General features: G+C 37.4%; 1 protein-coding gene across 4 annotated transcripts in view; it reads left to right on the forward strand.

Moving 5' to 3' along the window:
• Positions 1-12,294, forward strand: part of MRPL1 (mitochondrial ribosomal protein L1) — a 73,410-nt gene that overhangs the window by 39,026 nt on the left and 22,090 nt on the right. For 3 of the 4 annotated variants that reach the window (XM_047798843.1, XM_047798842.1, XM_047798841.1), the window contains one exon: positions 2,066-2,172. In XM_047798843.1, the coding sequence (XP_047654799.1) occupies positions 2,066-2,172 (107 nt within the window). Of the gene's footprint in view, positions 1-2,065; positions 2,173-4,048; positions 4,166-12,294 lie in introns of those variants that run through there. The other variant, XM_047798844.1, reaches the window with a different exon arrangement.

The raw sequence follows: 12,294 nt of genomic DNA on the forward strand, positions 1-12,294 counted from the left end.
AAAACTGTAGACCATATTCTTCATGAGCATAGATACAAAAATAAATCTTTTTTAATTTATTTTTATTTTTTTGTTTTTTATTTTTAGATACAAAAATCTTTAACAAAATGTTAGCCAATTGAATCCAGCAGTATGTGTGCGTGTTCGAGTGTATAAAGTTTAATAAACTTTAATCAAGGAGATCTATTTAGGAATACAAAGTTGATTTAACATCTGAGCATCAATATAGTATATACTATGTTAATAAGGAGTAAAGACCTGAAGATTACATTGGATGTTCCTTATTACATTTCTTTATTTCTTTTTTTTTTCTTTTCACTTCTTAGGGCTGTACTTGCAGCATATGGAGTTTCCCAGGCTAGGGTTTGATTTGGAGCTACAGCTGCCAGCCTAGATCACAGCCATAGCCAATGCTAGATCTGAGCCATGGGGCCAGGGATTGAACCCTTGTTCTCACGTGTACTAGTCTGGTTCGTTTCTGCTGAGCCGCAATGGAGACTCCAGATTCTCCTTTTACTTTTATTTATTTATTCTTTTTTGGAGCCAGAGATCAGATCTGAGACATAGTTGTGACCTAAGCCGCAGCTGCCACTGTGCTTGGCCGGGAATTGAACCTGTGTTGTAGTGCTCCCAAGACATTGCCTATCCTGTAGTGCCATAGCGGGAACCCCTTATTGTATTTCTTACCCTTCAAATAAGTCACATTTTCTTTGTATAAAATGAAAATTTTTCATGTTAAGTCATGCCATTATTTGTCTGCCCTGGGGCATATAGAGTTCCTGAGCTAGGGATCAGATCCAAGCCACAGTTGTGGCCTTTGCTGCAGTTGCGGCAATGCCATATCCTTTAACCTACTGTGCCAGGCCAGGGGTTGAACCTGCATCCTGGCACTGCAGAGACCCTGCCAGTCCTGTTGGGCCATGGTGGAAACTCCGAATTACTTATTTTGATGTGTTAAGTTTTTAGTTAAATGTTAATGACTAAAGATTAGGCAAGTATAGTTTTTATTTGGAGTCTCCTACATGATCCCTTGAAAATTCTTAGTTTTACTTTGATTCCTTTTTTCTCCTGTCTAGATATCAGTTGCCTCTTTTTTCCCACATAAACAGGACATAGTAACATTAGAATCCAATTAATTTTCAGTTCTTAACTCTCTGTTCATGCCAGCTTCTGTAACCATTTGTGCAGTAATGAGCTGCCTCCAGACTATCACTCACTGAAATATTAGTCTCACTATCACTATTTCTCTGCCAAATCATGCTACTTTTGTAGCTTCTTCCCTTTGTGCTAAGGCAGGTTAGGTGAATTTCATACAAAGGTGAGTGAAAAGTTCTTTGCAGATTTCAAGACACCACTGTTAGCTTTTTATCACGAGTTATTCTATAAGTTTTTAATTTGTCATCAATGTTTCTGATGTTTTAGTGATAAGCATCCTCATTGTATATACTTAATTATTAGTTATTTATTACTGTGCAACAATAATACCACAAGTTTAGTGGCTTTAAACAACACATTTACTACCTCAGCTTCTGTGTTAGCAATGTGTACAGCCAAGTTAGGTTTTCTGCTTCGGAGTCTCATAAAACTTCAATCAAGGTGTCAATTAGGGCTGTGGCTTTATCTGAGACTTTATTTGGCTTGGGTCCATTTCTAGATTCATGTGGCTTTTTGGCAGAATCCAATTCTTTGCAGGCTTCTGGATTTAGGTTCTCAGTTTCTTGACCCATGGCCCTCTCCATATACTAACTCACAATGTGGTAGCTTGCTTCTTCAAAGCCAATAGGAAGAGAAACTCTTCTAAGATAGGCATTTTGATTTTATATGATGTATTCATGTACGCACAGTCATTCTGTGTCGTGCTTAGAAACACATCGCGGGTCTCATTCACGCCAAGTGAGAGGGGACCACACACAAGAGCATGAACACTGGGAAATGAGCCACCCTAAATTTTTTCTGTAGTTTATTTTTTGTATTTGAACGTGGGATGAATGTTTCTCTTACTAGGTAATTTTTGCTACTTGTTTGGATTTAGTGATAACTTTGGATTTTCAATTTTTCTAACCAGATTCCATTGGCCGGGACATACCCAAAATGCTTGAATTATTTAAAACTGGACATGAAATTAAGGTAGATGAAGAAAGGGAGAACTTTCTGGAGACCAAAATAGCAACAGTAAGTTATAGTGAAAATTATTCAGTAATCCCTTTTCTTTTTTGCTTAAGTGATTCATTAATAATTTATAATATACCAGTCCTTTGAACTTGTTCTTTTTACTAGCATTAGGGGTGGCACTAAATTATACATATTTTTTAATGGCTTGAATTCATAAATTTTATTGGTGCTATAGAATTCCTTCTTTCCAGAGTTATGTGCCACTCAGAATTACTTGCACTTTGCCTTATTTGTCTTTTCTGTTTATGTTATTTTTGCTCTCTAATATTTTGAGTATTTTGAGACCCGGTCTGGGTCTTATATATCCCTTATAGACTATTGCACAATGCTGAGTACCATAGTAGGTACTTAATACTACTTTAATGGAATTGAATAATTTGCTTTATTTTAATGAATTATTTCTGATTATCCCTGCTTGCATTTTAAAAACTGTTTGTCCATTTATAGAAGATGCTGGAAATCAATTTCCAAAGCAGTTTTTAAAGACACTAATACAGATATATCAGATTTTTATAGCTCCGTGTTTTAAAATAAATAGTTATTTGCTAATATTTCTTAATGCTATAGAATCTCTAATAGGCCTACTTAATGTTTGTCATTTTTTTCCTGTGCAGTAACTATAGGAATAATAATAATATTGTTAACAAAATTTAAACAGTGCCTACCAAGAGCCATGCACTATTCTAAACACTTTTCACATATTCTGTCCTTCAGTCCTTACCCTGTGAGAGGTAAATTATCATCGCTATTTTATAGATGAAGAGATGGGAGTGTAGAGAAGTTAAATAATTTTTCCAAGGTCTCAAGCTAGTACGAGGCCTGTAGGGTATTTGAACCTTTGGAGTCTCAAGAGTCCAGGCTCTTTACCTTTATATCATCTTACCTGGTGACTGGAATTACTTGAATAGCTATTATTCCTATGCCCATCTTCCTGCTGAGAGGAATTTTGCATAATAGCCAACAGCTGGTAGTCAAGCTCATTCAGCTAAGCCTACTATAGATCATCAGAAATACAGAAAAAATAGTTTTATGGAAGGAAAATTTGCTTTAGAAAGGGGGTAAAGCAAGTTTAACCCAGTCAGGAATTGGAAAACCCCTCATCACCATCATTATCATGAAGCTTAGTGCTAATTCATTTGACACTGAGCTCTGCTAGAATCTGATGTTGGAATTTCTTTGTTTCCAAAATGCCTTTGGCAGTGTGTCTTGTTTCTTAGGGATGACAACATTGTAATGTGAAAAACAAACAAAAAAACCAAATACATTTTTTAGGAGGATATTCTGAGGTTGTAGAAAACTTGAATACCTGATCTGCCACTTAAGGGATGGCAGATTTTAAGCAAATTCCTTTTTTTAAAAATGTTTTGTAATTAAAATATAGTTGATGTACAATATTACGTAAGTCACAGGTGTATGATACAGTGACCTACAAATTTTAGAGGGTATTCTCTATAGTTATCATAAATCTTTGGTTATATTCCCTGTGTTGTACAATATATCCTTGTAGCTTATTTCATATGTAATAGTTTGTACCTCTTATTCCTCTATTCCTATATTTCCTTTCTTCCCAAACAAGTTTCTCAATGTTGTTGTCTCTCAAATTTCCTCATCTATAAAGTTTTTATAGTACTATTTCACAATGTGGTTTTGAAGATTAAAAATTTTAAATGATAGCAGCTATTGTTAATGTTTTGGTTGGGCTTTATTGGGTCTGTAAAGTCTTGTTTCTAAGGCTCTTCTAGATGTATCATTTTCCTTAAGTAATGTTTTCTTAAGTGACATTTTCAGTGTATTGTGTGGGTAATAGTTTATATAGATCCTGACTCAGCATATAAGAAACCATGGCATCTCATTCATTCTTTTTAACCAATTCCAGAGTGATAAAGACATGAGCTCCAGGAATTCCCTTTGGCCTGGCGGTGAAGGACTTGGTGTTGTCATTGCTTTGGCTCAGGTTACTGCTATATCTTGGGTTTGATCCTTGGCCTGGAAACTGTGGCGTGGCCAAAAGAAAAAGAAAAAGACCTAGGCTCCAGACCAGACTACCTGGATCTTTTAGAGATGTAATGCTTATTCTTAAAGAAAAGGAATGTAATCTGTGTGTAATCTGTGTATTTAGAGAGACTTTCTTTGTCTTTTTTTTTTTTTTTGTCTTTTTGCTATTTCTTTGGGCCGCTTCCGTGGCATATGGAGGTTCCCAGGCTAGGGGTCTAGTCGGAGCTGTAGCCACCGGCCTACGCCAGAGCCACAGCAACGCGGGATCTGAGCCGCGTCTGCAACCTACACCACAGCTCACGGCAATGCCGGATCGTTAACCCACTGAGCAAGGGCAGGGACCGAACCCGCAACCTCATGGTTCCTAGTCGGATTCGCTAACCACTGCGCCACGACGGGAACTCCGAGAGACTTTCTTTGAATGCAACTTAAGTAGTATAGTATAGTAGGAGCTTAAGAGAATGGGTTTTAGATTCATAACTGTGTGGATTCAAATCTTAGTTCCAGATTACAACTGTGCTGTGTTGTTCTCTGAGCCTCAGTTTCCCCCCATTCCCTACTTCCCCTACATGTAAAATGAGGTTGATAATGAGACATATTTTCTAGCTTAGGAAGGAATAGATGAGATAATTACCTAGTAGTAACTGTTAAGCAGACTTCTCCTTCTGCTAAGGTGGAGTAACAGGGACCTGATTTACCTTCCTACCTAAAGCAATCAGCATTACCTTGATACCAAAACCAGACAAAGGAAAGGACAGCCCAGCATCATTCATGAATGTAGCTATTAAAAGTATAAACTAAATTTTAGCAAATAGAATCCAGCATTATATAAAAAGGATAACATATCATGACCAAGTAGGCTTATCCTAGGAATGCAAGGTTAGTTTAACATTCAACAGTCAGTCATTATAATTTACTATATTAGCATACTAAAAATCAAATGTCATGTGATCATTTCAGTAGATACAGAGAAAACACTTGACAGAATCCAACACTCATTCCTGGTTAAAATGTCTCGGCAAAATAGAAATAGAAGTCAACGTCCTCAATCTAGTAAAAGGCTTCTAAGAAAAATCAACAGCTGACATCATACTTAATGGTTAAAACTGAGCACTTTCCTCCTAAAATCAGCAACAAGATAAATATCCACTCTCACTACTTCTCTTCACATTAATGTAGGGATTCTAATTAGTGCAGTCAGGCAAAAAAAGAGGCATCCAGATAGAAAGGAAGAAGTAAAACTCATTTTTCACAAGGGGACATGAACTAGATATTAGAACAAGGAAGTGGGTTATGTAAGTTGCAAAATACAAGATCAGTATACAGAAATCACTTTGCTTCTGTATGACAATGAACATTTAGAAATTAATATTTAGGAGTTCCCGTCGTGGCTCAGTGGTTAACGAATCTGACTAGGAACCATGAGGTTGAGGGTTCGATCCCTGGCCTTACTCAGCAGGTTAAGGATCCGGCGTTGCCATGAGCTCTGGTGTAGGTTGCAGATGCAGCTTGGATCCTGCGTTGCTGTGGCTCTGGTGCAGCTACAGCTCTGATTCGACCCCTAGCCTGGGATTCTCCATATGCTGCAGGTGCGGCCCTAGAAAAAACAAAAAGACAAAATAAATAAAGTTAAGGAATGCCATTTATAGTAATATTAAAAACCATGAAATACTTTGAGATAAATCTAACAAAAAATGTGAAAGATTCATACATTGGAAACTTCAAAACATAGTTGACAGAAATTAAAGAAGATCTAAGTAAGTGATGAGATGAATCATGTTCATGGATCAATGAAGTCAATTTTGTTAGGATGTCATTTGTCTCCCATATAGTGTATAGACTCAGTACATTCTCAACCAAAATCCTATTTAGGTTTTTGTAGGAATTGACAAACTGATACTAAAATTCACATGGAAATGCAAAGGAGCTAGACTAGCCCAAACAACTTTGACAAAGAACAAAATTGGAGGTCTACCTGATTTCAAGATTTATAAAGCTCCAAGAATTAAGACAGTATGATGTTGATGTCAAAAGAGACAAAATGATCAATGGAATAGTAGAGACAGTCTCAAAAAAATTCAAAAAAAGACAAGGCATACATGGACAACTGATTTAAAACAAGGTGTAGAAGTTTTCAATGATGAAATAATAGTCTTTTCAATAAATGGTACTGGAACAATTAGATATATATATGTGATAAAATGAACTTTGACCCACACTTCATACTGTATATAATTAGCTCAAAATGTGTCAAAGACCTAAATGTAAAGCCTAAAATTATAAAACTTCCGGAAGAAAAAGTTGAAGTAGGGAATAATTTCTTAGTTATGACAACAAAATGATGATAATCAAAATAAGAAATTGGTAAGTTGTAGTATTTATTTATTTTATTTTTTTGTCTTTTTGCCTTTTCTAGGGTCACTCCGGCAGCATATGGAAGTTCCCAGGCTAGGGGTCGAATCGGAGCTGTAGCTGCCAGCCTACACCAGAGCCACAGCAACTCCGGATCTGAGCCGCATCTGCAACCTACATCACAGCTCTGGGCAACACTGGATCCTTAACCCACTGATCAAGGCCAGGGACTGAACCCGCAACCTCATGGTTCCTAGTCAGGTTCATTAACCACTGCACCACGATGGGAACTCCCTGGTAAGTTGTGGTTTTTAAAAATTAAAAGCCTTTTCTCCTTAAGAGAATGGAAAGATAAATCACTGTTTGGGGTAAAATATTTGCATATCATCTGATAAATTCACACTATATAAAGAATTCTTAAAACTCAATAATAAAGCAATCCAGCTTTTAAAAGAAAAAATCAAAAGATTTGAGCACAGTTGATCAAAGTGTGACGAACTCATTGAAAGTTCCTCAGTATTAGTAGTCATTAAGGAGATGCAAATTAAAATGCAATGGGATATCATCACACATCTATTGGAATGACTAAAATGAGAAGGACTGATCCTATTAAGTGTTGGTGAGATGTGGAGGGACTGGAACGCTCGTATGTGTTATGGGAATGTAAAATGATGAAACCTCTTTGGCAAACAGTTTGGCAGTTTAAGAAGTTTAACACCCGCCTAGTAGATGACCCTACCACTTCACATATAGAAATTTACCCAGGAGAAGTGAAATCATATGTTCATGCAAAGATTTGGAAACAAATGCTTATATTAGATTTATTTGTAGTAGCCCCAAACCTGAAACATTTCATGTCCATTGACAGCTGAATGAGTAAACAAACTTTGTTATATCTCTACAATTGAATATTCCTTAATAATAAAAAGAAATGAAGGGTGCATGCTTTAACATGGATGAATATAAAAAAGTTATTATAAATGAAAGAAGCCAGACAAAAAGGAGCACATACTGAATATCTACATGTTGTGTGATGTAAAATTCTGGCAAATGCAAAGTATAGTAATAAAAAGTAGACCAGTAGTTACCCTGGGACAGGGTGGCTGGGCTGGTGTGGGAAGAAGGGATTACAGAGGAGCTCAAGGCATTTTGGGCATGATCGACATGTTTGTTATCCCAACTGGTGATGGTTTTACAAGTGTACACATATGTCAAAACTTAAATTGACACTAAGAATGTGTAACATAACAGAATACTATGTAGCAGTAAGAGGGAACAAGCTGTGGATATGTGCTATGATATGGGTGAATCTCAAAAACATTATATTCAGTGAAAGAAAGACTATACAGAAATCATATTTATAAAGACAAAAAGATTAGTCATTGCCTCGAGTGTGGAATGGGAGGAAACAGGCATTAACAGTATGCATCAGGGATCTTATTGGGGTGATGAAGATGTTTTAACAGTGATTTATGATGATGGTTGATAAACTTAATAAAAAATCATTGAATTGTAAGTTAGAAAATGGTGAATAATATGATATACAAAATATGCCTCTATAAAGTTATTTAAAATGTACAGTATGTCAAGTATAACTCAAAAATGTTGAAAAAACAATAAAAATCTGTTTATGGTTTTATCTAATACAATGTAACTCTTCCATAAAAATATTTATTATTATAATTATCAGAGGTAACAGATTTTTAAAAAAGGTTTCAAAGCAAAGTAATACAACCTCCTTAAAAGTCCGAGATTTCCATAAGTGATGTTACTCTTATGTAGTTGGAAATACTAAAGGTGTATTTTTTTCTTTTGTTGTTGTTGCTACCTGTATGGTATAAGAATTGTATTTGGAGTGAGTGTGCAGATGAAAGGGCACTGGCAGCACTCCATGCACATTTCTGGTCATCATTTTGGATAGAAGAGGGCCATCTAGAACAGGATCAACAAACTATGAATGGCCTGGCCGGGGCTGATTCCAGTTGTGGCCTGTTTTTTAAATAGCCTATGACCTAAGAATTCTTTTTACAATTTTAAGTGATTGTAAGACAAAACAAGCAAAACAAAGAATTTGCAGAGATCATATATGGCTTGCAAAGCCTAAAATATTTACTACCTGAATCTTTAGGAAAAAGATTTGCTGACTCCTTTTTTTTAAAATTACTCAATGAATTTATTACATTTGTGGTTGTACAATGATCATCACAATCCAATTTTATAGGATTTCCATCCCACAACCCCAACATATCCCCCCCCACAAACTGTTTCCTTTGGAAACCATAAGTTTTTCAAAGTCTATGAGTCAGTATCTTCTGCAAAGAAGTTCATTCTGTCCTTTTTTCAGATTCCACATGTCAGTGAAAGCATTTGATGTTGGTGTCTTGTTGTCTGACTGACTTCATGTAGCATGATCCATCCATGTTGCTAAAAATGCCGGTATTTCTTTCCTTTTAAAGGCTGAGTAATATTCCATTGTGTATGTGGACCATATCTTCTTGATCCGTTCCTCTGTCGATGGACATTTAGGCTGTTGCCATGTCTTGGCTATTGAAAATAGTGCTGCAGTGAACACTGGAGTACGTGTGTCTTTGCGAGTCATGGTTTTCTCTGGATAGATGCCCAGGCGTGGGATTGCTGGATCAAATGGTAGTTCTATGTTTAGTTTTCTGAGGCATCTCCATACTGTTTTCCACAGCGGTTGCACCAATTTACATTGCCACCAACAGTGCAATAGCGTTCCCTTTTCTCCACACCCTCTGCAGCACTTACTGGTCGTAGACTTTTTGATGATGGCCATTCTGGCTGGTGTAAGGTGGTACCTCAGAGTGGTTTTGACTTGCATTTATCTAGCAATGAGTGATGGTGAACATCTTTTCATGTGTTTTGTGGCCATCTGTATGTCTTCTTTGGAGAATTGTCTGTTTAGATCTTCTGCCCATTTTTTGATGGGGTTGTGTGGTTTTTTTGGTATTGAGCTGTAGGAGGTGTTTATAAATTTTGGAGATTAGTCCCCTGTCAGTCGATTCATTTGCAAAGATTTTCTCCCATTCTGTGGGTTGCCTTTTCGTTTTGTTTAGGATTTCCTTTGCTGGGCAGAAACTTTTAAGTTTAATTAAGTCCCATTTGTTTGTTTTTGTTTTTACTGTCATTACTCTAAGAGGTGGATCTGAGAAGATGGTGCTGTCGTTTATGTCAGAGAGTGTTTGGCCTATGTTTTCCTCTAAGAGTTTTACACGGTCTGGCCTTACATCTAGGTCTTTGATCCATTTTGAGTTTATTTTTGTGTTTGGTGTTAGGGGGTGTTCTAATTTCATTCTTTCCCATGTGGCTGTCCAGTTTTCCCAGCACTACTTCTTGAACAAGCTGTCTTTTCTCCATTGTATATTCTTGCCTCCTTTGTCATAGATCAGTTGGCTGTAGGTGCGTGGGTTTAATTCTGGGCTTTCTATCCTGTTCCGCTGATCTCTACATCTGTCTTTGTGCCGGTACCATATGGTTTTGATGATTGTTGCTTTGTAGTATAGTCTGAAATCAGGGAGACTGATTCCTCCAGCTCCATTTTTCTTTCTCAGGATGTCTTAGGCTATTCTGGGTCTTTTGTGCTTCCAAACAAACGTTAAAATATTTTGTTCGAGTTCTGTGAAAAATATCCTTGGTAATTTGATAGGGATTGCATTGACTCTGTAGATTGCCTTGGGTAGTATAGTCATTTTGATAATATTGACTCTTCCAATCCAAGATCATGGTATGTCTTTTCATCTGTTTGTGTCATCTTTGATTTCTTCCATCAGTGGCTTGTAGTTTTCAGAGTACAAGTCCTTTGTCTCTTTAGGTAGGTTAACTCCTAGGTATTTTATTCTCTTGGATGTGATGGTAAATGGGATTGCTTCCCTAATTTCTCTTTGTGATGTTTCATTGTTAGTATATAGAAATGCAGTTGATTTCTGTGTATTAATTTTGTATCCTATGACTTTACTAAATTCATGGATGAGCTCTGTTTTCTGGTAGCATTTTTAGGATTTTCTGGGTATAGTATCATGTCATCTGCAAATAGTGATAGTTTGACTTCTTCATTTCCAATCTGAATTCCTTTTATTTCTTTTACTTCTCTGATTACTGTGGCTAGGACTTCCAAAACTATGTTGAAGAGTAGTGGCGAGAGTGGACATCCTTGTCTTGTTCCTGATCTCAGCGGTTATTCTGTCAGCTTTTTACCATTGAGAATGATGTTTGCTCTGGGTTTGCCATATATGTCCTTTATTATGTTGCGGTAGGTTCCCTCTATGTCCACTTTTTGAAGGGTTTTTATCAGAAATTGGTGTTGGATTTTGTCAAAGACTTTTTTTGCGTCTATTGAGAGGATCATATGGTTTTTAATCTTCATTTTGTTAATGTGGTGCATCTATGTTCATCAGTGAAACTGCGCTGTAATTTTCTTTTCCTGTGGTATCTTTGTCTGGTTTTGGTATCAGGGTGACGGTAGCCTCATAGAATGAGTTTGGGCATGTCCCTTACTCTGCAATTTTTTGGAATGGTTTCAGAAGGAGAGGTGTTAGCTGTCCTCTAAATGTTTGATAGAATTTGCCTGTGATGCCATCTGGTCCTGGACTTTTGCTCGTTGTGAGCCACACGGGAAGTCCCTGGACTTTTGTTTGTTGGAAGTTTTTTTTTTTTTTTTTTTGTCTTTTTGCCATTTCTTGGGCCGCTCCCGCCGCATATGGAGTTTCCCAGACTAGGGGTTGAATCCGAGCTGTAGCCACTGGCCTACGCCAGAGCCACAGCAACGCGGGATCCGAGCCGCGTCTGCAACCTATACCACAGCTCATGGCAACGCCGGATCGTTAACCCACTGAGCAAGGGCAGGGATCGAACCCGCAACCTCATGGTTCCTAGTCGGATTAACCACTGCACCACGACGGGAACTCCAGTTGGAAGTTTTTTAATCACAGTTTCAATTTTGCGATTGGTTTGTTCATCTTTTCTATTTCATCTTGGTTTAGCCTTGGAAGATTGTGCTTTTCTAGGAATTTGTCCATTTCTTCTAGGTGGTCTGTTTTATTGGCGTACAGTTGCATATAGTAGTCTCTTATGATCCTTTGTGTTTCTGTGATGTCTGTTGTTTCTTCTCCTTTTTCATTTCTTTTTTGTCTTTTGTCTTTTTTTTTTTGTTGTTGTTGTTGTTGTTGCTATTTCTTGGGCCGCTCCCGCGGCATATGGAGGTTCCCAGGCTAGGGGTTGAATCGGAGCTGTAGCCACCGGCCTACACCAGAGCTACAGCAACTCGGGATCCGAGCCGCGTCTGCGACATACACCACAGCTCACGGCAACGCCAGATCGTTAACCCACTGAGCAAGGGCAGGGACCGAACCCGCAACCTCATGGTTCCTAGTCGGATTCGTTAACCACTGCGCCACGATGGGAACTCCTCCTTTTTCATTTCTAGTTTTATCGATTTGAGTCCTCTATCCTTTTTTCTTGATAAGTCTGGCTGAGGGTTTATCAATTTTGTTGATCTTTTCAAAGAACCAGCTTTTTTTTTCATTGATCTTTTCTATGGTTTTCTTTGTTTCTATGTCATTGATTTCTGCTCTGATCTTTATGATTTCTTTTCTTCTACTAACTTTAGGTCTTGTCTGTTCTCTTTCCAGCTGCTTTAGATTTAAAGTTAGGTTGTTTATTTGAACTTTTTCTTGTTTCCTGAGGTGGGCTTGTATAGCTATAAACTTTCCTCTTAGAAGGGCTTTTGCTGCATCCCATAGGTTTTGGAGTGTCGTA

This window comes from Phacochoerus africanus, chromosome 10 (genome assembly GCF_016906955.1).
Source record: "Phacochoerus africanus isolate WHEZ1 chromosome 10, ROS_Pafr_v1, whole genome shotgun sequence".
Classification (NCBI taxonomy): domain Eukaryota; kingdom Metazoa; phylum Chordata; class Mammalia; order Artiodactyla; family Suidae; genus Phacochoerus; species Phacochoerus africanus.